Genomic DNA, 27,600 nt, shown 5'->3' on the forward strand with positions numbered 1-27,600 from the left:
GTATACATGTATACATATAGGCACATAGATATGCACACTCACACACGCACACACACGCATGCACAATCGCACACATAGAAGCTGAACAATAGAGTACCTGTCGAGTTTTTCTGGGTTTCAACAGAATTGCTGTCAACATTTCTGTCTTGCTGAAGTTTTATTTTATCCCCCTAAAACTTTTATCAGTAAATAATGTGCAGTCACCCAGCAATTTGATTAAGATGGTGCATTCAGAATAAAGTCAGTACCAGTTCTTTATGGTTAGTTGTTCTAGGAGCTGATCCATTAAAATGACTAGGATTTGTAATGCAGTTTACAGTGTGAGTCACATGTTCACCTCTTCCCTCTACACCTCAGCCCAAGTAGAGAGTTTGATAAGTTTTATGACTTTTTTTTTCCTTATTCGCTAATATCTTCTGATTTAGTCTTTTTTTCTATTTATAAAAATGCAAATGTATACATTTACTTTTATTTATCTGGTAAAATTATTCCAAAAGGCTCTGAATTCCTTATTTTAAAAATTAGTTTCAAAATATATCTAATCAAGGTAAAGTTCTGAAAACTCTGATTTTTATCAAATGTATCATTGCAGAAGTATGTGTTATTTATTTCGACTAGAAAAGATATTATAGATAATAAAAGTTAAAACTTCACCTTCAGAGCCTTATTAATTAAAAGATAATACATTTCCAGGTGACTGTCCTTAACATTTGTTTGTCTAATTATTTTTTAGATAAAATGTCTGTCTTTGTTCAAAACTGCATTTTAATAGATGTTTTCCTCTTAAGCCGAAAACAGCTGTTCTCCAGACTATTTCCAATGTAAAACTACTAAGCATTGTATTTCCAAGCTGTGGGTTTGTGATGAGGATCCAGACTGTGCAGACGCATCAGATGAGGCCAACTGTGGTGAGTGGTTTGTGACCCTGGATCTTCCTTGTTGTGTTTGTGTCACCATCTGACAAAGCTACAGTGAAAGGGGTTTGGACACAATTCTGATGAAACTAAAGTCTTACATGAGGAAGTTTTGTCTCTGTGTTCACTGAGGCATAACAACCTCAGATTAGCTATTTTATAAAAACAATCTCAGGTTAGCTATTTTTACCTATAGAAGGATAAGACAGAAGAGTAAAATTGTTTAATATAACTCAAAACTATTTCTAAAAGATGGATCCGAAAGGTAGGCTAAACTATCATCATCTTGTATTAGATTATGCAATTGGTATTAGCATTTAATGAATAGAAAAAATGAGACATTTCCTTTTTATTGTTCTAGACATTTTTTTTTTGCTTAAATGCATAGGACTTTCCATTCATTCAGTGATTATTCTCCATTCCTAAACATTATGAAAGAAAGAGAAAGTTAAGAAAAGGATCCGTTCTGTTTTAGTAGGTGACAGTGTTCACCTAAGTTAGCATTTGTTTCTGAAACATTTATTTTTTGACTTAAAATCAATTGTTTTATTTATAAGAATTATTTATTAATGTTGCAGAAATGTAGAACATACTCATTTTGTTTAATGCATTTGATTCTATCTTGAAATGTCAACAGAAAGACAGAAATGAAGAGTAGTTGTCATGTGTAATTCATTTTGTCAACATTTATTAAATATTAATTGAGGCTATGTTGTAGGTGAATACACAAACATGGCATTCTTGGGGAAGCGAAACAATATCTAATCTGGCAACTGATTACGGAAGGCAAAGTTTTTCCAAATTGAAGACAGTACTTCCAAGACTTCCATAGCCAAAATTGGGTTAAATGTATCTGCTGTATTCCACACTGCTCTTAGTTACCTCTTCTGAGAAAAAAGAAAATAATGAAAAACCATTATGTTCTTTGAAATTCCACTTGTATAGGACAACATTCATGAGACATGTGTAATAAATGACAGTCATGTGTCTTCAAGTCTTTTTCCTAATTCTGTCTTCCATGTACTGTCTTCAGAACATGGAACCAGAATAACTTACCACAGTATCATGAACCCCATTTACCATTTTATAGAATTGTTTTTTATAAACAATTCACAAAGTCCTGAAGTGTAGGATCACTGATATGTCCCTAACAATTATGAAAGTCTTTTACAGACTATTTTATATTAATGGCCAGTTTGCTTTTTATATTAATGGCTAGTCTTTTGTATTTTTGGTTTCCCAAAGTGAAATGGACTAATGACTTATGTTAGCTATATGAATATTTTTTCTGGAATATCTATTAATTTGTTCTTCACTTTGGTATTATTTAACTGTTGTGGCAAAATATAGTATTCAAACTAATAATTATCAATTATTATAATAATGGTGCCTAATATTTATTTGGTATTTACCATATAGTCCAGGAAACTTGGTAAAGGATTTATAGTCATTATCTCATGTAATCTCTACTATCCCTATTATTTTTTTTAATATTTTTTAATGCTTATTTATTTTTGAGAGAGAGAGAGAGACCATGAGCAGGGGAGGGACAGCAAGAGAATGGGAGACACAGAATCTGAAGCAGGCTCAATGCTCTGAGCTGTCCGCACAGAGCTCGATGCAGGGATCAAACCCACCAACTGTGAGATCATGACCTAAGCTGAAGTTGGATGCTTAATTGACAGAGCCATCCAGGTGCCCTGATTCCTATTTTTTATAAAATGTATTTATTTTGGGAAGGAGGGTGAGAGAGAGAGAGAGAGATTAAGAGATTGAAAGAGAGAAAGCAAGAGAGAGAGCCCAATCAGGCTCTGTGGTATCAGTGCAGGGCCCAGCAAAGGGCTGTGTATCACAAACTGTAAGATCATGACTTAAGCCAAAATCAAGAGTCAGACTCTTAACCAACTGAGCCACCCAGGGACCCCCTTTACTATCCCTATTTTATAGACGAGGAAAATGAATTCCAAGGAGGTTATATAATTTACCCCTAGTGTCATGGCTTGCAGGTGGTGTAACTGGGACTTGAATCCAAGGTTAGTTCACACTAAAGCACCTACTCTGTAGACATGGTATAAAGCCACCTCTTTGTTTCTGTGTAAAGAGAAAAATATTTAAATGTATTCTGTTATAAAGTTATATAGAATTCTCCCAGCCACAGGTACCGCCATAACTTCTAGACCAATATCTGAACACATACATACAAACAGTAAGAGGGAGAGAAGAGACGGGAAGGTTGCCATCTGATTTGCCTTAGACCCACTATAAAATTTTATTGTGGCAGGCAATAAACTAATTTAAAAAAAACTTCTACGTCACATTTTAGTATACCATTTCTCAATCTTTATTCCTTGTGGGCTAAAAAGGTTAGCTCCTTCCTTTCTCTTCTGCCCTCAATAAAAATAGGAATGCCATGTGTTTTTGCTATGTCTGTTAACACTTTTGCAGGATAGCTCACCTATTGATACTTTCAATGAGTGGTAAAAACAAAAAACAAAACAAGCAAATGAAAACACTTCTTAAAATTAACCCGATCAAGGTAAGGCCTAATTGTTTGAGTCAGAGTCATGTGTTTCTTTGTGGGAACAGCCCTTGCCTAGAATAGAAGGTAAGGTTCACTGTTTCTCAGGTTGAGGGCCTAGCAAGATGGAGAGTGGATTTGCATGAAATGCTGTTGAGTGACAGGCCTATATTCTCTGTTACAAAACCTCAGTATGCAACTCATTTTTATTGCAATTTTCTTCTATACTTTCTTATTCCACTGCTAAATTTAGAGGGAGATTCTGCTTTACTCTTGGAGTTCACCTAACTCTTAACGTCTTATTTCTCAGAAGCAATATCTATAGGTTTATATTTAATTGACTTCTATAAATTCTAAAGTTCTAGCATTGTAATTTGTTCTACCTTGATATATCCTAAATGAAACACATTTCTCTCTCTCTTTTCTTTAAATGTTTTATTATTTATTTTTGAGACTGAGAGAGACAGAGCACAAGCAGAGGAGTGGTAGAGAGAGGGAGACACAGAATCCAATGCAGGCTTCAGGCCCTGAGCTGTCAGCACAGAGTTCAACGTGGGACTCAAACTTGCAAACCTTGAGATCATGATCCGAGCCAAAGTTGGCCACTTAACCTGCTGAGCCACCAAGGCGCCCCTTTTCCCCTTTAAATTGTATAAATAATACACCAGTGTAGGGGCACAGAGTCACTGAGACCCTATAGGAAAGCCTAACAAAACAGAGCAGAATAGCTTACAAACAAACCAAATCATATGTAGTATAAGGGATTAAAATACCTTTAATGTACAAATATCTTTTAAATTATTTAATTTTTATGTTTACTGAAATACCATGTTTATTGAATTCTGCCCAGTGTAATTTTTGAATTTTTGTAAGTAATGCAGATTTAATAACTAACATTCAGTTTGTGTAAAAATGTTATGCTAATCTAGAATTTAAGGAGGCCTCGAAAACACTTTGAGTAGATGTAAATTACATATAGTTTAAGAGTCTTGCTTCAGTAGTTTAGTCTTTGTGAGAGTGGATACAAATTTTAAAGTTAAATTACATATCTTCCCATCTTATGACACAGATTTTGAGATGGCTAAATTTATGAGTCTGTAAAAACTACATTTGGCACGTTTGGATTTAAATTCATAAATATTTTAAAAACATCTTTTAGCTCTATTTCTGTGTAAGTAAAGATTTAAATCTGTGCTATGCTTATATTCATGGGAAGACAGGTTCAACTTTGTTTTCCGTTAATGGCTATTATAAAATTAGTTCTTTTCACTTGAAGGTATTTCCTCTTTCTTTACTAATGCCCAGAGAAAAATAAGCTTTGTAAAATGTAAACATATACCTTTTGACAGATTAATTAGAGATTAATATTCTTGGTGGGCTGCTCCATTACTTATTACAATATTGGACAAACACCATATTTGAATGCCTGCCGAAACTATCTTCAATACCTCAGTCGTAGTGGCCCTAGGATTTTCACTCCAAATTTCAATTTCAAACTTTCTTTACCTTCTGCCTGCCTTTTTCTATTTTAGGCAGGAAATGCAGATTTGGGAATTTGACAAATCTGCAGTAGATTCATGCTTTGCTTTGGAATTAGAGTTGAAACTTTTCTACGGTTAGACTCTTATTATAAGATGATATCAGAATCCATGTCTCTCCATTATGTTCTCTCTTCCCAGCTGATAGTTTAGATTTTCCATTCCCTAGATGTTTGTGTAACATTCTTTTTTTCTGTTGTTCCACCTGGGCCTTCCTGGTCAACTCCATACTCACACCCCAGCTCTCTGGAACCCACTGTTTGTTCTGCCGTATCGCTCTTTCCTATGGTCATGTTTCCTGTTTTCTTGCATTCCTCCACCTCATCTAGAATTTTTGCTCTCAGGTTGGTTCAGCATCATTTGCTGCTGCTTTTGAGCAGTCTTGGTTTATTCCCTACTGCTTGGCTAATTATCTCACATTAATGTGCTAGCTCTAATCACACTAACTAGGGCTTATGAGAGGAACTTGAGTTTCCTACAGTAGCTTTGTACTACTTTGTGCAGCCTGGTTTTTCCAGCATGATACTGAACACATTCAAACTAAAAGACAGAACTGATCCTTGGGTGCTTTTATTTTCCCTTAAATGTCTGTTGAGGAAATTGGAATTCATCTATTTAAACTATAAGAATACAAGAAACATGTTTTTTTAAGTTAAAGCGAGTGGATATTAAATTATAAAATACTTCTACCATATAGACTTGTACAGAAAGCCATGCAGTAAGCAATTTATCATTTTTAATAGATTTTAACATTTGGCTTAAGGTATGTCTTTTAAAACACTCAGATCCCTACAATAACACATAAAGCCCACCTCTATCCTCTCCCCTTCACTTCTTCCCCTCTTTTGAAGTGGCTGTATATTATTCACATGTGTGTCTTTTTTTTATTAATGTATTTATTAATATGTATCTATTAATTTATTAATATATGTATTTATTTATGTATTTATTGATATATTCCTAACAGTTAATAGTATCTTATAAGCTGACATAAATTTTATTGTATTTTCAATAGAAATTGAGCTAGGCATTTTCTAGTATTCCAGTGTATAAATGTGAATAACACGTTTTCATACTGAAGGCTATTTTTTTACATGTTACAATTATTACACATCCATTGGCAAATAAAGTAAAACACATTTCATACAATCTGTGCTTTAGACACCATGAAGTCTCAGCTCCCTGCTCAGGTGCTCCGATTGTCAACTTACATGAACGTTTACTCAAAGCAGTTGTGACAACATCCAGGGGCAGAAATCTGTTAACCTTGTAGTCAATATTAAGCTTCAGATAGAGACCGTGGAATGAGTTTGAAGAGAGAAGCTTTGATTTTGGTGGCTGTAACTACAGTAAAATAATTTGTGATATTTGAATTTAGTTATTTTCAAAATATTTATTTACTTCCACTTAAACTAGCAGTTAGCAAATGCTAGTTTCATGACTTCAAATAATCCATAGTATACTTACATGCATTTAGTTAAGAGATCATTTAGTATTTTTAATCAGTGTTTCCTGAATTTAAGTATAGGCTACCAATTTACATATCATATTTTGATTAGCAAACAAATTATATGAACACCCGAAAGCCCCTCTTCCATACTGTGTGGCTATAGCTTTTTGTGTGGGGGCAGGAGGGAGGCAGGTTAATGAGGGAAGCTGCTGGGAGACAGATTTAAGTTTTCAAACACATGGCATCATGGTGTCTCAGATATTTAGAAGGGTGGGATTGTACATCTTTATGTTAGCAGGTGGGAAGGAGAAAGGGCCTCATTTCTCTGGGGCCTGATTGGTCTCTGCTGCCTGCTTGGTCTGATCTGCACCTGTACTGTGACCCTTGCTATGCAGTGCTGGCCCCATCACCCACTGCTGAAGTGTAGCCTTGGCTAGCTGTCTCTGTGTCTCCATTTCTGGTGAGCTGCAAACTGATCTTAAGTTTCTGCTATTACATGAATACTGTTGAGCTAAGACATACAGAGACACATGATCCTGAAAATCTCCAAGTCTTGTGACGAGCCATAAATAAGTGTCTTACGCTTATAAATCTAGTTACTACTCGTATTGTCATAGAGTTGCACCTGACTTTTGTTGACTGTGTCATATACATGATACTAGATGTTTTTCCTGGAAGTTTGACATCTTTTTGAGATAAACTTCGGTCAGGGTAACACTTACCTTCTCAATGATGTGGGTAGCATTGGCTTGTCCCACATCAATCTGGACAGCATTCCCATGTTTCGTGTCTGTGTATGAAAGAGTGAAAGAAAGAGAAAAATAGCCTCTTTTGCACTGAAATATTTTGGTTCCGATAAAGCCCTCAAAGGAGAGCCTATCTGTATGAATAGGGCTAGGAAATTACTGTCTAGTTTTTATATGAAAAAATGAATGACCTACATATGAATCCTTTAATAGTCTAAGAGGAACACATTTAGTCTTTTTATAACTTGTCTTTAGTAACTTCCATGCATTGACTGTCTCTACCAAAGGGATATGCAATTTTTTGGTGATGTCGTTTATTTTGTTTTCTCTTTCTCAATAATAAGAGGAAATTGTGAGATTTAAATTTTGTTCTACAAAGCTAACAAGGAACTCACACAGTGAGTCAGGAGACATGCCACACATTTCAGATTCTAGACTGGTCTGTTATAAAAGCCATGAAAGGAAAAAGCTTTTTGCCCAGTGGGGTATATAATTATGTTTGTAAAGAAAGAGACTGAATATTTGTTTGATAAGAATTGGGTTGGTGTAGTTGATATTTTTTAAAAGGAAATTGAGTCAGTAATTTAACATTCTGTGATATTTTTGCTTGAAAAACTTCATCCTTGTTATACTGCTCCCCTTATCCTTTGCCAGATATATTTGATTCTCTAAAAATGCAAAATAAAATGCACACACACACACACGCACCTAGTTGCAGATATATAGTAGAATGGGAAAAGTAAGTATTAGAGACTTTATAAAAAATACTTAAGAAATGTAGAACTTTAATAAATGCGTTTTTTGTCTACCTTCACAACAAAATATTTACATTTGTTTTGGCTTATAAGATTCCATTCAGGTGTCATTTGGACTGGTGATTTCCTTAAAGAATATTATTACCATTTATTTTCAGGGGTTATTCAGTGTTATTCAGTGTTAATGCTATGTTTATATGATTATACTTTATATTAATGAGTGAAAATACATAGAATGAAAGATTGTAGTGCTTCTTCTCAATACCAGTACTATAGGTAATGCATTGATTTGTAGAAAATATTATTTTTTATCACTTTAAAAAATAAGACTGGTAGCTTCTTTCAGCTGGTTAGAGGACTAATCATCTTATTCAGATTGTCAGCCTATGAAAACATGATGTGTGTATTTTAAGTGGTTTGGATGCCTCTTCTATACTCATAAATTATAGTAAGAAACCCTGAAACATCAATTATGATATTTTTATTGGACTTCTAATTAGTAGAATTTATTTATAATCTTTTTTAAGATTTTATAAGTATAAATAATACATAAACATAGGGTTATATGTTATATATTAGAAAGGTTATAAAGCTTAGTATCTGAGTTTCTTGATACCTTAATTTCTGAGACTGGACTCAAAATACATAGAATTTTAAATTACTATTTTAAAAAATCCCTGTCATTTCATTTAGGAACATACAGATGATAAAACTGAAATGACCAACTGTTAACGAAAACTTAGATTTGTGCTTCTGTGTTAAAATCAGTTTGGGAATCCAACTGGTATCAGATTTTGTTTGCAAAATGACAGTCCTTTTCATCCATTAACATTTCAGGACATAATATATTAGTAAAAGACCTATTGTAGAGTTGTAATTGTACCATTTATTAGCTTTGTAATCTTTGTGGACAGATGTATAGATGATGATTCTGATAGTCATACTTATGCCCCCGTCTGTCTTAGATTCAATGCCTAGGATGCAAGGCTCTGGGCTAGAGTTTTCATGTCATTAGGGCACTATTTATTTATGGTTTCTTGTTCATTGTCCATGTGGGAAATGACAGGAATAGAGAGGTGATGTAGGATTTAGTCTGAGATAACGAACTCCGTTACCTCTTGGTGGGTTATGGATGTCAGAGAAAATTATTACTTATTTTTGCTGTCATTTAAAATTTTAACCTTCTAATTAATATTTCCATTTCTCTAATCTAAAAATCTTGAGAGAGATTATAAAAATAATATAAACAGAAATTATTCATAATGAGTTTCCTTTGACCTAATGAAGAAGTAGCTTTAAAAGTATTTAAAAACTAGAGAAATAGAGAGCATATCTATTTTGTAGCCTGAGGTTTCTCACCCTATAGATCATATTATCTATATGATTGTATTCTTCACAATTCTGTGTTCTAGGAAGGAGGAAACCTCCATGTTATATGTGTTTCTTGTTTTGATAGTTACTGGATTTTGGTTAATATTTGAGAAAAAGGAGAAGAAATCAAAACTGATACCATTTATTGAGCTTCAAATAAATCTAATATGTTTTCAAACTTCCATTTTTATTTAATAGTATTTGGATTATGTGAATTATATGTTGTACTCAAGCAGAGATCTCTACATTTAAGTTCATATATTAATATATAATCTTAAACTTAAAAGAAATTACAAAATATTTTCATATGTGCAATATTATCTTAACAATTGTATTTAACAATAGTATTCTGTTATAAATACTAAGATCAAATTTAAAGCAAGCATATGGTAATTTGTCTTAGTTCATTAAAATCAATTCTTCAGGAGCTGATTATGTTAACAATTATTGGGTGTGTTAACTATTTAATAGTGAGTAGAAGACTAAAAAAATTCTTTAGCAGAATGCTGGGAACATATTTTTAAATGTTATAGAATATTTACCATAAAATTGTAATTAATCAAGCTATTGAAAGAGTAACATCTAACCTGTTTTGACTTTTTGAAGACATTTCTAAGGTCTTAGTTTATTTTATCAGCAAGTAATATTTGGTGATATTACTGGCAGAAATCTCTTATATGACATAGCATATATGGTTTGAGATACCCCATTCTGAATACCTTATAAAATTATCTTTTTTTAAGACCAAATATGGAGTCTCTTTATATTTTAGTCTTCTTTGTAATTAGCTTCTGAATCCTAAAAAGAAAACATACTTGGAATATTCAATGTATTACTTAATGCCAATTAATTATGATTTTACTATAAAAGGATCATACAACTATATTAGTTATCAATATAACAGAAAGTTAGATGTCTCATGTAAATATTTTTATCTGCTTCTAGAAATTCTCCATAGGTGGTCAAATGTTTTATTGCTTCATAAATACCTGTCCTGGAAGTTCTTTGGATAAACACAGAGTTCTTAGAATTAGCATAAAACTAGTACCATAATGATTGCTGCTTCATGAAGAGAATCCTCTGGAACAACTGCTCACATATTTAGTCTGATCCTAGTAGTGGTTAAAGCCACAATATTCTTGATATAAACACACTGAGCAGTAAAAATTCCAGTGGATATCTATCAGGGAATCACAAAGGTACAGGAAACTATCTTTAGGAATAATGAAACATTTTATGAACACAGAACTCTGACTGTTCATTCAGTTCTTTTTCAATAAAGGACATTTCATTCAGTTAGAAAAAAAGAATCATCAGGGGCGCCTGGGTGGCTTAGTCGGTTAAGCGACTGACTTCAGCTCAAGTCATGATCTCATGGTTTGTGAGTTCAAGCCCTGTGTCGGGCTCTGTGCTGACAGCTAGCTCAGAGCCTGGAGCCTGTTTCAGATTCTGTATCTCCCTCTCTCTCTGACCCTCCCCTGTTCATGCTCTTGCTCGCTCTCTCTCTCTCTCTCTCAGAAATAAATAAAATATAAAAAAAAGTAAAAAGAATCATTCACCTAAAATACAAGCAAATATATACATATTTTATCTTTCATAATTTATCATGTCTACTTTATAATATCTTAATAGAAGTAATTGCAATTTAGATTTTAAAATGTGTTATAATTCTAGAAGAGTTAGCATATGGTGTTATATTAGTTTCACGTGTACAATATAGTAATTCAGCAATTCCATACACCAGTGCTCCTCACATGTGCATTTCTTAATCCCCATCACCTAGTTCACCCATTCTCCCAGCCACCTCCCCTGTAATAACCGGCAGTTTGTTCTCTGTAGTTAAGAGGCTAGGGGCACCTGGGTGGCCCAGTCAGTTAAGTGTTCAGCTCAGGTCATGATCTCAGGATTTTGTAACTCTGAGCCTCACATTGGGCTCCGAGCTGCCAGTGCAGAGCTTGCTTGGGATTCTGTGTCTCGGTCTCTCTCTTTCTCCCTGCCCCTCTCCCACTTGTGCTCTCGGTCCCTCTGAAAATAAGCAAGTAAACTTAAAAAACAATGATAAAAAAAGATTCTGTTTCTTATCTGTCTGCCTCTCTCTCTTTTTACCCTTGCTAGTTTGTTTTGTTTCTTAAATGCCGCATATGAGTGAAATCATATGGTATTTGTCTTTCTCTGACTTATTTCACTTAGTATTATACTCTATAGTTCCATCCACATCATTTCAGATGGCAAGATTTCATTCTGTTTTATGGCTGAATAATATTCCATTATATATACGTATATATATAACACATCTTAAAATTAATATTGGAAATTTAAAAATTTTGATTTACAAGAGATCTTTCCAGTAGGTATGGGTATTACCAATAGGAAACTTGAAAATTATGCAAAAGGTGCATAAGGGGCTCTCAGATAAACACCTCTTATTCTTCACAAAGGGAAGCTAAAATCCTTGCATAAAAGTAGTTTATCTTACAACATACTTTGGCACAATTTGTATTGTTTGTTTTGTTTTTAATATTTTACTTGTATAATTAAGCGTCGTTTTTGTATTTTTATATTATTCATTTATTTTAAAAAATTAATAAACACCTATTAAATATGTTAACTAAGCAGCCATATTAGAGACTCGGGGAATTCAAAGTCTAATAGAGATAATTAATAGTTTTGAAAACTTATTAATGTGCTAGGCATTGTAGTAAGCTTTATATATATTATATCATTTAATCCTTACAATAATCCTGTGCATCATATAGTATTATTATTTGTACTTTTAAGTAAGGCTATAAGACTCAGAAGATGCAAGTAATTATTTTACCCAAGTCAACAAGGTAGAAACTGGTTAAGCAGATATTTGAACCCATAGGATCTGGTTCCAGACCCACATACTTAACCATTTCTCAGTTGAGCTTCCTTAACCTGTCCTAATTTACAATAAGGCGAGGAATTAGGACACAGACAAATAATTCTAAATAAGTTGGAGTGGAAAGTTATCAACAAGAATATATACATACTTAAATAGATTTTGATTTTTTGGTTTTTTTTTAGAGAGAGAAGGGGAGAGAGTATGAGCCCAGGAAGGGGGCAGAGGGAGAGAGAGAAAGAGAATCCACACTCAGCAAGGAGCCAGATACAGGGCTTGATCCCATGACCCTGAGTTCATGACCTGAGACAAAATCAAGGGTCAGACACTCAACCAACTAAGCCACTCAGCATCCAGGTGCCCTTTAAATAAGTTTTTAAAGGAACTTATCATTGCTAATGATAAGAAAGTTAGAAGTGGCAATAAAGAGATGCTTTATCTATAGACAATTTGAAAGCTATAATAAACCAAATAAAAGTCAGTCTGCTTTTTATTATCACCTTTCTTTAATGTCTAGTGTAAACACTGTCTATTATTTAAACAAACAAACAAACACACACAAACAAAACCCTCCCTGGAAGAACAAACCATTGATCATGACCCCAAATGGTAATCTACTGGCTTGCCATAAAGGTCATAATAAAAATAAGTACAATGAGAACAAACAATGACATTAAATTTTGGTTTGACTCCATTCTAGTTTGATGCTGGCCTATCAAAATTCAATTCTCTCTTCATTAAAGAGATTATTGAGTGTCTCAGAACTCCTATCAATCCATGGCCAGACTTTCATAATGAAACAGCTAGGAAAAATGAAAGAAACTTGAACAGAGCAAATTTTCTTATCAGTTATTCCATACTATCTAACACCATGTTCATATATTGTTTGAGCTATCTGGTGCTTACCGTCTGTGACAAGTAGGCCACACATTTGAAAACATTGGCCTCTTCTTGATTAACTGAATGAATAAACATGATCTAAAATAAAACTATTTTGTTCCTTCCTGAAGCTTTTTCATTAACTAATATATACTATATAATTATAAATAAACAATGTATAGTTTATTAATATGTGTATTAAGTTGATTAAAATACAAGTGGCTATTGAGAAGAAAGTAATTTTTCATACTTATATCACTCTTAATATGCTTTCAAAAATTTTACTATGCACAAGTGAAGGTCGTTAACATTGATTTGTTCTGATTTTTTGGAAAACTTTAATAACAAAGCATTCTCTTTTTTTTCTAATTTTATGAAACTTTGTAATTGACTATTGGACATAAATTGTCCAGATTCTTTTTTGGAAGATACAGTTAAGTCTTGGCACTAAATGCTGTATTTTTTGGCACTGAAACAGGTGCAAGAAATGAACATGTTAAAGTCTCTAGTTTGGAATACTTAAACCAAATGTAATTATATGTGAGTCTTGACTAAAGGTATGATTATCATCCAGTATGGGGTTTGGGGGGGTGACAATGCCAGCCTTAAATTCCAGAACTTTTTTCATGCTATTTGTTTTTCACAGTTGGAATTTACTACCTCTACATAGTGCAGAATTATCCATCCACTTGGTTTCATTTCTTGGCTCAGTGATATGACTTAGTAATTTTCAGCATCTTCTGGACAGATGGAAAGTGTTCACTAAACATGTTGCCGAATTAACATGGAATTCATTTCTAAACCACATTAGGAATGGAGCTGAAAATGTCAAGTCCACTCAGTTCCATCTAAAGCCCATGTATTGTTATAATGGAATCTGCGGTTGAAAAGGGGTTATTAGAGGTCATGTGGTTAAAGTAGGGGCACATCTACCACCCCTAATCCAAATAAACAAACAATTAAGCCAACAAAACTTATATGTCTGGGCAAAATCCTCATACTGTAAATTAAGTCTAATTTTCTTTTAATCCCTTCCAATCAAAGTTTTGAATATCCTAACACTATTCTTTGTGTAAAATTCCTTTCTTTAGGGACTCTCACATTAAATTCTTTCACATCCTTCTCCAGGCCAGATAATTCCATTTTCTTTTATCTCTCTACATGGGTTCTATTTTCCATTCTATTAATCAGTGGTTTATTCTCCCTTGAAACCTTCCCACATCTATGCTTTGGATATGATCTATGAAACAGAGTGCAGTTTTTTTAAGTGCTGTGTATCTCTTGTTCCCCATTGTATATGCTTGCTCTTGTATTCTAATATTGTGTTTGATTAAAAGCAAATAAAACCATGGTGTTCACACTGTTGGTCTGTGGCCAGCTTATATGAACCCTGTTAGAGATTTCACATACATTCTACCAGATTTTCAATGTCCTATATTTATGAACTGCTTCAATGTTGTTGCTTTTTTTAAAAAGTTATAATGAAATCTACTGTCTCTCTTGACAAATTTTAAGTTCCAAGAGGGTTGGATCTATATATCTTATAACTCCCTAATATATACCCAGCACATAGTACAGAATCTGGCACAAATAAATATTTGAAAAATGAGTGAAGAAAGGAAATTAAAAAAAAACAGTCATTTTTTGGGCTCAGACAAATGTATTTCTCTTCTAAATCTGGACATTGGGACTCTGGTTTCCTTTCTTTAAATTTATATATATTTTATTTCATTTTTTGGTAAGTACTGCTTTTTCTCCTGATCAGTTCAATGGTTTGGGCTTGATTTTTATGGAAAAATGAGTTAAATTGTAAGGAGGTTTCAAGCTAAAAAACCACTGCATGTCAAACTTATATATTGAAATAGGCCTCCCCATCTCTAGGAAGAAAAGTGGGCTACGGCAGTACATTTGACAGGTTCATGAAAAGAGCCTATAAACTCTGCACAACTAGTAGTAGAGCTCCATTCTTGATTTGAACATTGATTAATTGAGTAGATTTCTTTAGGTTTCTATTATTTCCTCATTTGTAAATGGCTATTGTTTTGTCCTTGGAAAGCTGATGAGAGGGTGTAATAAAGTAAAGGCATATAAGCACCTAGGAGGTATAGAAGTACCTAGTGTGCATATATATATATATATGTGTATATATATATATGTACTTAGTAAGTATATAAGTAATTTAGTCCCTCAAAAATATTTTCCCCTTTTTTTCCAACACTTTTTGCTAAATAGCACTGGCATAGGTCAAATCACTCAATTATTTATTCTGTAATGGAGACAGAAAGGAACAAAAGATTTAAATAAATACTGTAAAATTTTATGACAGAATGAAATGGTTTTGTGAATGCTTGTATTTGTTGTCAGGAGAAAGAAAAAAATAAAATATCTTTAGAGTTAAAAAGGGCTATGACTAAACAGATTAATAGGAAATATAATAAGAAATGTTAAAGAGAGTGCAACTGGTATGAATCTTTAGATCTGTGTGACATCATTTCCACAAGGTGTTAGAATGACAATTCTGTATATGCACTATACTCCCCTGTGAGTCTTGTTTGTTTCTCTAACAGCTTTATTAAAATATAATGGGCAAACAATAAGCTATATATTTTAAAAATATACAATATGATAAATTTTAACAGGTGTATATGCCATGAAATCATCATCACAGTTAAGATAATAAACATATTTTTCACTCTTAGAAATTTATTTGTTTCCCTTTCCAATGTCTCTCCTTCTCAGCACTTCCTGTATCTTTGTCTCCATCAGAAACCACTTATCTGCTTTCAGTCACTATAGATTAGTGTGCATTTAGGTAAACCCGGAATCATTTGGTATGCATGCATTTTACCTGGCTTTTTCACTCAGCTTAATTATTTTGTGATTATCCATGTTGATGGATTTCAGATGTTTATTCCTTTGTATTTCTTGGAGGTATACTACTGTCTGGATATAACACAATATGTGTATTCAGTTACCCATGTATGATCATTTGGACTGACTCAAGTCAACTTTAGACTATTTAAACTATTACAAATCAGGCTGTTATGAACATTCATGTATTAATCTTTTTATGAACACATGCTTTCTCTTATCTAGGAACTGAAGGCTAGATGATGTAAGTGCCTGTTAACTTTTTAAGAAAGTATCAAACTCTTTTCCAAAGTACCATTTCACATTCCCACAGGCAGTGTTAGAGAGTTCTACTTCCTGCACATTCTTGCCAATACTCGATACTTTTACATTTTAGCCATTCTAATAGGTGTGTAATAGTTTTAATTTGCATAACATTTATGACTAATGATATTGCACATCATTTCATATGCTTATTTGCTATCTATATATCTTCCTTACTGAAGTATCTACTTAAGTTCCCGTTTTTTATTGGATAGTTTATTTTATATTACTGAATTTTGCAAGTTCTTATATATTCTGGATCCAAGTTGTTTTTCAGCTAAATATTTTGCAAATATTTTCTCGTAGTCTATGCCTTGTCTTTTCATTCTCTTCTTCCCCTTACTTTGGGGTTCAATTTACTCTCCTTACTTTAGTTCATTGTGGAAGCTGAGGTCACTGGTTCAAACCTTTCTTCTTTTGTAATATAAATGTTTTATATAAACAATTTCTTTGTCCAGGATTGGGTCTATTTTGATAAAGATTCCATAAGCTTTTGAAAAGAAAGTGTATTTTGCTGTTGGGTGAAGTGCTCTATACATTTCCTTAGATTAAGTTGGTTGATAGGGCTTTTTAAGTCTCCTCTATCCTTACTGATTTTTGTATATTTATTCTATCAATTATTGTGAGATGAGGATTAAAAATTAAGACTATTACTGTGCATTTGTCTAATTCTCTTTGCAATTTCACCCCTTTTCCTTCATTATTGTGAAATTGTGCTTTTGGTGATTTAGAACTCTTAGGTTTCTCTTGATCAACTGAACTTTATGTCATTAGAAAATAACCTGCTTTATCCTGAGTAACATTTTCTGCTATGAAATGTACTTTGATATTACAGCCTCTCTAGGTTTCTTTGATTTTATTATTAGTATGCTGTATCTTTTTTCCATCCTTTTACTTCTATCCTACTTGTGATTTTATATTTAAAGTTTATTTCTCACAGTTTGCATAGAGTTGGGAATATACATAGTTGGAATTTTTTTCCAAGTTGATAATTTCTGTCTTTTAATTGGAGGGTTTTTTTTTTTACATTTATTTATTTTTGAGAGACAGAGTAAGACAAAGCATGAGTGGGGGAGGGGCAGAGAGAGAAAGAGACAGAGAATTCGAAACAGGCTCCAGGCTCTGAGCTGTCAGCACAGAGCCTGATGCGGGGCTCAAATCCGCTAAATGTGAGATCGTGACCTGAGCCGAAGTCAGACTCTCAACCAACTGAGCCACTCAGATGCCCCTTAATTGAAGTTTAAACGGCATTTACATTTATATTATGAATAGGTCTCAGTTTGAATCTTTTTAAGTATTTTTTATTAATTAACTCCACACTTTATTCAGATTTCACTAGATTTTCCGCTAATATTTTTTTTTTCTGTTCTAGGATCCCACATTACATTTATTCATTTGTCTCCTTGCTTCCTTTATCTGTGACCATTTTTCCATCTTCACTTGTTTTCAGTGACTTTGATAGTTTGAAGATTACTGTGAGGTATTTTTGTGCAATGTCCCCAATTTGGGTATTCATGAAATTTCAAGGATGCCTGTTTAATTGTACCCAGCTTATCAAGGTGTTTATGGTAAGATATGCTATCCAATCCAACTAGGTGCTAGAATAGGAAGTCTCTCTTTGATTCTATTTTCACACTCTACAAGCTGCCCAATATATCAGAACATATTCCTTTATTCCTTTTCCCCTTAAGTTTGCCAGGGTTGGTATTTCTTAATTCAAAGAGCCCCATAACTAAATCACAACCCATGATGTATCTCCCTGTCACTCTTCCAAACTGCCATGATCTTTTCTGGCAATATCAAATTTATTAAATTCTTAACCCTATTGAGATTCCTAAAAAATTCCATAACTTTCCTTGCTTGTGTCTTCCCTGCACTTACTCAAATGCCACTGTTGAGACCAGAGGTAATTATATTTCTTGAGCATTGCTTTAGTTTTTTCCTTCAGTTTTACTGAGATATAACTGACATATAACATTGTATTAGGTTAAGGTGTACAACATGACTTGATGCTTATATACATCATAAAATGACCACCAGGATAAGTTTAATTATCCACCACCTTACAAAGATACAAATTCTTTTCTTTCTTATGCCTTATGACCTTATTTGTTTTCTACATGCACCATTTGTGCTTTCTTTCGTTCTCTCATTGTTTTACGTATGTGTATTCTGTCACTTTTCCCTATTTCTGCCAGCCCTTTATTTTGTTAGGTGCCAGAGTTTTTTGTATTTCTATAAGTATTTTTGAGATTTATTTTGCTGCGCTGTTAGATTATTTGAAACAATTTTATTCATTGAGATTGAGCTTTTAAGATTCGTTAGATGGGACCAGAGCAGTGTTTTTGTTTTTGTTTTTCTCAGAACTAACCGTTCACTGCTTGGGCAATGCAATTCAGAATACTCTACTCAGTATTCTGTGCATTATAAAATTGTCCAGTCTGACTAGTGGGGACAGGCACTATTCTAGATTCTTTTTGAGTCTCAGATACTGTTCATTATATCTTTTCAGCTGACTTTTTAGCTAGTATCTTGTAGTTTCTTTTTTTAAAGTTTTAATGTCTATTTTTGAGAAAGAGAAATAGTGAGAGACAGAGCATGAGTGGGAGAGGGGCAGGGACAGGAGACACAATCCAAAGCAGGCTCCAGGCTCTAAGCTGTCAGCAAAAAGCCTGACATGGGGCTCCAATCCACCAACCTTGAGAGCATGACCAGAGCCAAAGCCAGATGCTTAACTGGCTGAGACACCCAGACGCCTCTCTGGTAATTTCTTTATATGTGTACCCTGATTGATTTTCTGCTGTATATGCAAGAAAGATCCTCTGCAAATCTGTGTGGTTCACATTCTATGCAGCATTCTCTTCTCCATCATTGAGCTGTGATGGTTTCCTTGGAATATCAGTTCATTCTTGTCAACTCATGGAGTCCCCAGGACTTTGCCTAACTTCCCACTACCCATGTTGCAGCTTGGAAACTCTTCAAGACACTAAGGCCCATCAATGTTAGGGCTCACTTCACCTCATGTTTTTCTTAACTCTCAGAGATCACTATTTTTTGTTGCCTGATGTCTAATATGTTAATAACCAAGGTTTCAAATATCGTATTTTTGTTTGTTTTGTTTTGTTTCGATTTTGGTTGTTTCAGGTGGTAGGGTAAATCTGGTACCTGTTACTCAAATCAGACGATGTTTGTTTCTGTATGAAGCCCACCCTCTTTGATAAACATTCAGTGCTTTACTTTATTTGCCATCCCTGACTTCCCTACCCCAGTGTCTCATTGAGTCAGAATCTACTGTTTTAATCAGATTTTATTTCCCCAGGACATTACCACCTTGTTAAGGCTTAGTTCAAGTACTGCCACATATACAGAGAAGTTGGCATCGGTAGTAATTCTAGAATAACAGAAACATTTAATATAGTTTTAAGCAGGGACAGAATTCCTAACACACTGTGACTATTCCAATAGAACCTTAATATTATCTAGCCATTTTGGTCCACAAGAAGATGAACACATTTTGTTCACCAGGTATAGGTACTCAGCAGGTGTTTAAGCTCTTGTGTCACAATCCTCATTGGTGTAACATACATGTAGATAAGGAGTTTTCAAGAGACTTTTGAAAGTGTTTAAGAGGGGAAAGTATATATGAGGAGATGACTAGGGCACTCACTGTAGATTTCCTACAGTGGTAATATTTCTAAGAATATCCCAAATGTGACTCTATACTCAGGCTAAATTATAAAGTCTATAGGTGAAATAGCATCATCAGAGACTTGGGCATTTTCTCATTTCATGTTATTTTTGAGGATACTCATCCTATGTTCTTTTGCCCCATATTAAGTGCCCAGAAATGTCTCTCTGAGTAGCAGTGATGTAAAATAATGTTGATTTTTCTAAGCATGTCTATGTTTTATATTTACTTGGCCCACATGCAAGGTCAGTTTGGGATGAGTTATTTCAAAATCTGGAGATGTATCTACATAAGGAAGATACTAAGAGTGGTGATTCTCCACACAAAAGGAGACAAATTCAGCCCTGGTACAAATCAAATATGTCACATAGGAGTCCATAGTCTATTCAGGGCCAATGAGTTAGTGTTTATGGTAAGGGCCAACAGCCGAATCTGAATTTGTAACTGCACCAAGACCTACTAAAGTAATTTATTGTCTCAGTGCAGCTGCTGCCTCCATCCATTACAGACTAGGAGATAGTGTGGTGAAAGACAAGAGAGTTACAACTGGGTGGGGCCAGAATCTGAGGCATCTGGGGGAACCTGGGCATAGGCAGGATCTCAGCTTCTGTTCAGCATCCAGGGCAGAATTTAGGAAAGAGAGCAGAGAAGCTGTGGAAAGTGAGGTATGGAAGCATCCTGTTTTTGTTCTTTGATGTGAAACCATCCTTTTTCCACATAGGCATTGCCTTACCCAGGGTACATGTTTATGTCACTGTCGTGTGCAGTTGACTTTTTGAAAATATTCATTATTTAAACTGTAATATATGAATAATAAGGATAATAGTATTTTTTTCATTGTAATTTTATTATGTAAGGCTGTGAGCCAGGAACTTAGTTGTGGAAATAAAAGAAGCTGAAGCTAAATTACAGTGGGATTGTCTTTAGGGATAAAAGCAAAATATTCCAAATCTGGAGTACAGAAGTAATGTGGGTTTCTACAGTTAACACTAAAAGACAGACAGACATTGGAGAGAATTTAAGGCAAAATCTGAGCTATCTTTTTAAGGGATTAAAAAAACTCACTGGACTTAAATCCCATTAGAAATGGGATTCTGTTTTTATCAATAAACAGAGGACAGCATTGCAAACTTTTTGAAAAAGATCAACTTAATTATGCGCCAACATCTCCTGCTGAGGTGGAGATGATATTTTGCTTAATGTGGAACAAATAGTTCTGCAAATGACACCCTAACTAGCATGCTCCCTGGTATGTGAATATGTACCAAGTGAATACAGATAGTTTTAAGAAATGTCCTTTTCCTTTAAAAATGTTTCTTGATGGTATATGCAAGTGCCTTATTATTTAGATGCTTTTAGTTTAGAGTAAAAATTAGTACCTTTGCCTCTCTAGTCACATGTCAGTTAGGGAGAGTCACATGTGGGACTAATGCCTTCTGAGGTAAATGCCTTACATTTTAGCAGGCAACAGCAGAGGTTCACAGTGACAGATTTCCTATTGGAAACCTCAGTTCAGATCTGCTGTAAAGGGATTTTCTCTAAAGCGAACATCCTTAACATTGGCCAGAGAAAGGAAAACCAATGTTAATACATCTGGAGTATATAAGAAAGTTATGACTGAAGATAAAGGATTAAGATGGCTTTACTTTCTCCTTAGGCCTCCACATATAACCCTGGGGATGTCAACCCTATATTTTAGGTCTAAAAATGATAGAATGTGTGTTTGTGTTTATGTAAGTTCATTAAATGTATCTTTCTTTAAAGCTAAACTGATATAACCAATATACCATTATTATACTTTCTGCCAATATCACCTATAGGGCTTTTTTAAAATTCATTTCTGGGGCACCTGGGTGGCTCAGTCAGTTAAACGTCTGACTTCAGCTCAGGTATGATCACACGGTTCATGGGTTCGAGCCCCACGTTGGGCTCTGTGCTCACAGCTAGCTCAGAGCCTGGAGCCTGCTTTGGATTCTGTATCTCCCTCTCTCTGACCCTCCCCTGCTCACCCTGTCTCTCTCATCAAAAAAAAAAAAAAAAAAACATAAAATTTTGTTACAGTATTTGTCAGTATATGGTATATATTAAAACATTCATGCTTCCTAATATTCTCTTAATAGTTTGTATTCTGTTACAATGTAAGATATTTTTCAGACTTTGAATATTCTGCCATTGTTCTATATCATAAGCATGCTTCATCAAAGCTTTTGAAAATCATCTAGTTCATTCAGTATACAAAATCTAAAAGGATGAGAAATCATCAGAATATTCATTTGAATAATTATGTAGATACCACAGTAGTAGTAATGACAGAATGTAAAGAACAGCAAAGAATTTGGCCTCATGATTTTCTGGGCCATGCAATATTAACTGTGTAAACCTCCATAAACTTCAGTTTTCTTAGATGTAAAATGAACAATACCTATCATAAGATTATTAAAAGGATTAAGTAAAATCACCTTCTGACAGTGACTTACATTGTATTAGAGGCTAGATGGGTGCTGTGTCAGTAAAATTTCTTCTCCTGAAAACAAATCTGTTCTCAGATGCTGAGTCAATAAAGCACCCATACTAATTTAGGAATAGGAAGAGAAAATACTGTTTGTATCTAATATATTTAGATTAGATTTGGTAGATTTACTTGCATTTATTTGGATACATATTTTTCGCAATATACTATATCTTGTTCATTGGCACTTATGTTTCTCTTTTAATTTTCTTGGAGGAACAGTAACCCATTTGAGCAGTAGCCCATATGAGAACCCAAGGAGGGGGTTCTATATAAACCCTCATATTTCAAGTCTAGAGCATTGTGAACTGACTCAGAAGTTACCTATAACCAATATAGTTAGACTTGTAAAGTGAAGAAACCATAGAGAAATTTTAGAGTTGAATTTTCTTTGATGGATTTTTGAAAAATGTCCAGCAAAAATCATTCCTGGAGAAAACAGGATGAACTCTTTTGAAAGAACTGTATTATATTATTCTCCTTTCATTTTGTCATCAGACCTTGGTGCTTGGGTGGAAGGTCTATATTAAAGGAAGGTCTTCGTGAAACATGTGTCCTAGAGGAGGGTCAAGTTTGTTTTTCAAATTAATCAAAGGTAAACAAAAACCAGCAATGGATTTGTGATATTCTGATGCCTAAGAAGCTTTTCTAAAGGTATTTTTATTGTATATCCAGGTTCTTTATCTGAGATTTGTTTTTTCATCATTTTAATTGGGAGCATACAGTCTTAAACTAATTTATAAGATTCATTTCTGTCTGTTCAAAAATGATAGAAAAGTGGAAGCTGGAATAACAGGAGGAGAAGATGAGATAATGAAATTTAACTGAGGCCCTAAGATGTGTCAGTCACTTTCTTATAATTCTCAGAAAAGCCTTTACATTAGGTGGCATTGGTAATATTATTATGGTTGTTATTATTTTTTTCCATTTAATAATTCCACTCTCTTTGGAAACAAAGAGTCATACAGGTAAGGTCAATGCCCAAGCTAATAAGTTGTTAAGCATATATTTGAATATTAGTGTGTCTGGCCCCAGGAAATATATCTCCACATTATTCCAACTCCACATGTAAGAGAGACTGTGGCTTCTCATAGTTTTGTCATCTACTAGCACTGTGACTTGGACAAGTCACTGTGACTTGAACAAGACTTGGACAAACTCTCTGAGGCTGTTTCTATACTTAACTTTATTGGCTTGGATAATATTATTTGTAAGATTATTTTCTCCCAGAGAGGAACGTTAACCATCTTCAAATGGCAAGAATCTGAATATACCCCATATAATAATATCAATGAAGTATAATTTTGATTACAGAATTTGCAATCTAAATTGTTTTTTTTTCATGATGATCAGTTTTCATCCAAGTTAGTTTCAATGCCTAAAAGGAAAGAAATTATAAAGTACCAAGAATGCATGTATAATTCACAAAGGTTTCAGTTTACTGTTGAGAGTGTTTCAGAGTAGTAGTTTCAGTTAAAATTATGTATTCAATAAAATATTTTCTCATATAAATCTTGTAGAAAATTGATTTCTTTATTACATCAAAATTATTTTCATCAAGATATAAAAAAGAAAGTTTACTCAGATCTCTGGTGGACGAAAATTTGGTTCACTGTTACTGATTTAGCCAGTCTGTTAATTTGCATTTGAAGAGAAGAAAATCTCAGCTTTCTGCTTATTTCTTTTCAACCCAACAGATTTTACTGTACTACAGAACATATTTAGTGATTCACAAATATTATCAATTCATAGACCTACAAAGCTCAATATCCGTTATCTACCTTTTGAGTAAGATGAAAATTTCAGTCTAAGTAGAGTAAGGAAATTTAATTTCAGTTTATGTCTCCTCCTTCCTTTATCACCATTCTTGTTTTCCTCCCATTTCTCCATTTTTAATCTTTTCTGCTACCTTTCCTTTGCAGCTTATTACTTCTTTATTTCCACTTCTTCCCTATGAAATTATAAGATCAAACTCAGTAAATGTAGTGTGAAGTCTAGGTGTTTTGTTTTCTTACCTCAAACATGTTACCTTGATGAGTGTATTTGGAATCTTTTCTATCTTCATTTGAGTTCCACATGCATAACCCATTTACCAAAAGGGAATTATTTATCTATTATTTGAGGAAAAAAGAACAGAATTATGGTGGCTATGCATTTTGTCATCTCTCCTGTCACCTGTCATTTGTGGTGACAGTTTTGAGACTTTTCCTGCCCATTGTCCAGTTGAATGTTTATATCACCTAAATCTATTCTTATATGGCAGTGAAGAATTATTACTACACTCCAGATTATTTCCAAAAGCCAGAACCTTTATATGTGTTGTCTAATCACAGTCAACAGAACAGTTTGGGAAATGATATCAAAGTCTTTCCTGACCTTTGCCTATTTGCCATTCATTTGTTTGAGGGACATCACACAAAATATATCATTTTATATAAAACTATTGCATCTGTGTAAAAAGGATGTTGGGATTGTTGTTTCAGAAAAACCCTCAGGACAATTTCCTCTCAAATCTCAGGAAAAAATGCTGTTCTGTTTGGTGAGAAAGAGCTGGTATACTTAATCTCCTGAATATCATACACTTGGTTATTTCCTTGTATATCTATTATGGTTCTTTCTCTACCAAACCCTCACCTCGGATTGGTAAGCATAGCTGCCTCACAATTATGTTATGCCACATTTTAGTTTTTTCTCCCAAATTTGTGTCATCTCCAAGTTTGTCAACAATTCATTTTATATCTCTAATTTCCTAATAAGATGTTCAATAAGGTTACATCAAGGATGTGATTAGCACACCATCAGAATAATCCCTCCAGATTGCCATCAAATACTATTCTTTGGGTCAAGTTTTTCAGCAGTTTAGAATTAACCTTCAAACTATTACTCGAAATAAATTTATCATATCCTCAAAGACATAAGTGACTTTTGGTTTCAAGATACAGAATTCCCACAATGTTATACTGATATATCATAGTGTGATTCATTTTGTTGCCACAACCTTTATTCTCTATAACATTTGGTTTTCTTTTTTCCCTGGGTATTTTTCTTTCTTCTCATTTTTTTCTTAAGGAAATCTAGATTAAATTCTAAGTCTTATGTTCAGTATTCTCTTTAAACTTTGTGAAATATATTCATTTATTGCTAAGCATCCATCTTTGAGCTCTCCTTGGCTTGCTTTTATTTTCTTAAATTTCTTATACAAGAGAAACATGTCAGGGTCCTGGAAGTTTTTCTTTGTTTTTGTGTTTTCAGTTTGAATTATATTTTTTAATTTAAATTTTAGTTAACATACAGTGCAACATTTCTTTCAGAAGTAGAATTCAGTGATTCATCCCTTATGTACAACCCTCAGTGCTCATCACAAGTGCCATTTTTAATACTCATCACCCATCTAGCCCATCACCAGCCTACCTCCCTTCATCGACCCTCAATTTGTTCTCTATTATTAAGAGTCTCTTGTGGTTTGTTTCCCTCTCTTCTCTTCCTCCCCTTTCCCATGTGTTCATCTGTTTTCTAAACCACATATGAGTGAAATCATATGGTATTTGTCTTTCTCTGACTGACTTATTTCACTTAGCATAATACATTCTAGCTCCTTGCATGTTGTTGCAGATGGCAAGATTTCATTCTTTTTGATGGCTGAGTAATATTCCATTGTATGTATATGTGTGTGTGTATGTGTGTGTGTATGCCTCATCTTCTTTAATCCATTCACCTCTATTATAGTCCTCTATTATAAGGACTTTGGGATTTCATAGTAGTGTATTAAGTATTAAGAATAGAATAACTAAATAAAGCCACAGATACTATCAGTAGAACATCTCTAATTCATGTGTTTGTCTATGAGTACATGCTTGTATATGTATTTTACTCTGAAAATATTTGAGAAAAACTGCCATAAAGGAATAATTCCTATGTATAGCAAGCATATGTCATGTAAACAAGAAATGGTTTTACATAGCACACAGAATAATTATGTATTTTAAATATCTATTTAAAATATATAAACCAGTGATGTCTGGGTGGCTCAGTCTTTTAAGCATCTGATTTGAATTCAGCCCCGGTCATGATCCCAGGGTTGTGGGATCAAGGCCTGCATTGAACTCTCTTTGAGCCTACTTAAGAATCTCTCTCTCTCCATCAGCCCCCTACTCTACTCATGCTTGCTCTCTCTCTAGAAAGAATATAAATTAAATAAAATATGCAAACCAGCATATCATATCATAATATTAAGAATTTTTGGGCTCGTGGTGAAGCTAAATTTTAAAGAGTTAAACAATTTAAAGAAAAATACTAAGCAAATACTGGTGGAAGTGATATTCGCAAATAGCAAATTTGTGGAAGTGGTACATGGGTAAGTGAGCTGGGAAACACCAGTCACCATTGCTTGGGTTCCTCTTTTCTCCTTGTCTACCTAGTTCCTGATTCCGGTCTGAAGACTCAATCTGGTTTTGTAACAACACTTGTAACCAACTATCACTATGGATATTAGTTCTATTGATTTCATGATAGATCATGGGACATATGTTTTAAAGTGCCAGTTATTTTCTTATACTCCCTAGATTATGATGTGAAGGACAATTCTGTTTCTTCATTGTTTATAGTGAAACATTTAGAACTTGAAGGAATATTTGAGTGAGCTAAATTAATGCAAATGTAATGATGATTTATATTATCCATTGAGATACTTTGCTTTCTTCATGCGTCTAATGGCTGTATTAAAATGTGAATTTTATTGGCACCTTTATTTGAATTCTCATATTAAATTCAGCTCAAGCATTGGTTTTTAAAATTTCTTTCATAGCCTGCTGTCTCTCTGATAAATATGATTCTACAGCAGTTGCAGTATTATTATAGGAGGAAAGGCAGGCTTATTAAAAGGTGAATAAAGACATCCAACAGGGAAGTGCACTACTAAGGTTTTCAAAGACATTTGGGAGTAAAGCCAAGCAAACCATCATGTACTGTAAGCAGAATCTTAAAAAAAAAATCAATGCCTTGCTGACTAGGCAGCCAATGAGGAAATGATAAGATAAAGGCTAATGTGATCATTTATTGATATGTAGCACCTAGTTGAACTGTAAGTCAAGGAAGGGGCCTGTTCTGTATTGAGAGAGTGAGACTGCCTTTTTTTTTTTTTTTTTTTTTTTTTTTAATGAGCCACCTTGTTTTCTTCTAAGTGCAAAGGATGCCAG

At 33.9% G+C, this 27,600-nt stretch overlaps 1 protein-coding gene across 1 annotated transcript in view; it reads left to right on the top strand.

Moving 5' to 3' along the window:
- The window catches only part of LRP1B (LDL receptor related protein 1B), a 1,854,983-nt gene that overhangs the window by 1,647,816 nt on the left and 179,567 nt on the right, over positions 1-27,600 (top strand). Inside the window, exon 66 of the mRNA XM_077767810.1 lies at positions 789-908. Within this exon, the coding sequence (XP_077623936.1) occupies positions 789-908 (120 nt within the window). The remainder of the gene's footprint in view (positions 1-788; positions 909-27,600) is intronic.

This window comes from Crocuta crocuta, unplaced genomic scaffold (assembly GCF_008692635.1).
Source record: "Crocuta crocuta isolate KB4526 unplaced genomic scaffold, BGI_CrCroc_1.0 scaffold154, whole genome shotgun sequence".
Classification (NCBI taxonomy): Eukaryota; Metazoa; Chordata; class Mammalia; order Carnivora; family Hyaenidae; genus Crocuta; species Crocuta crocuta.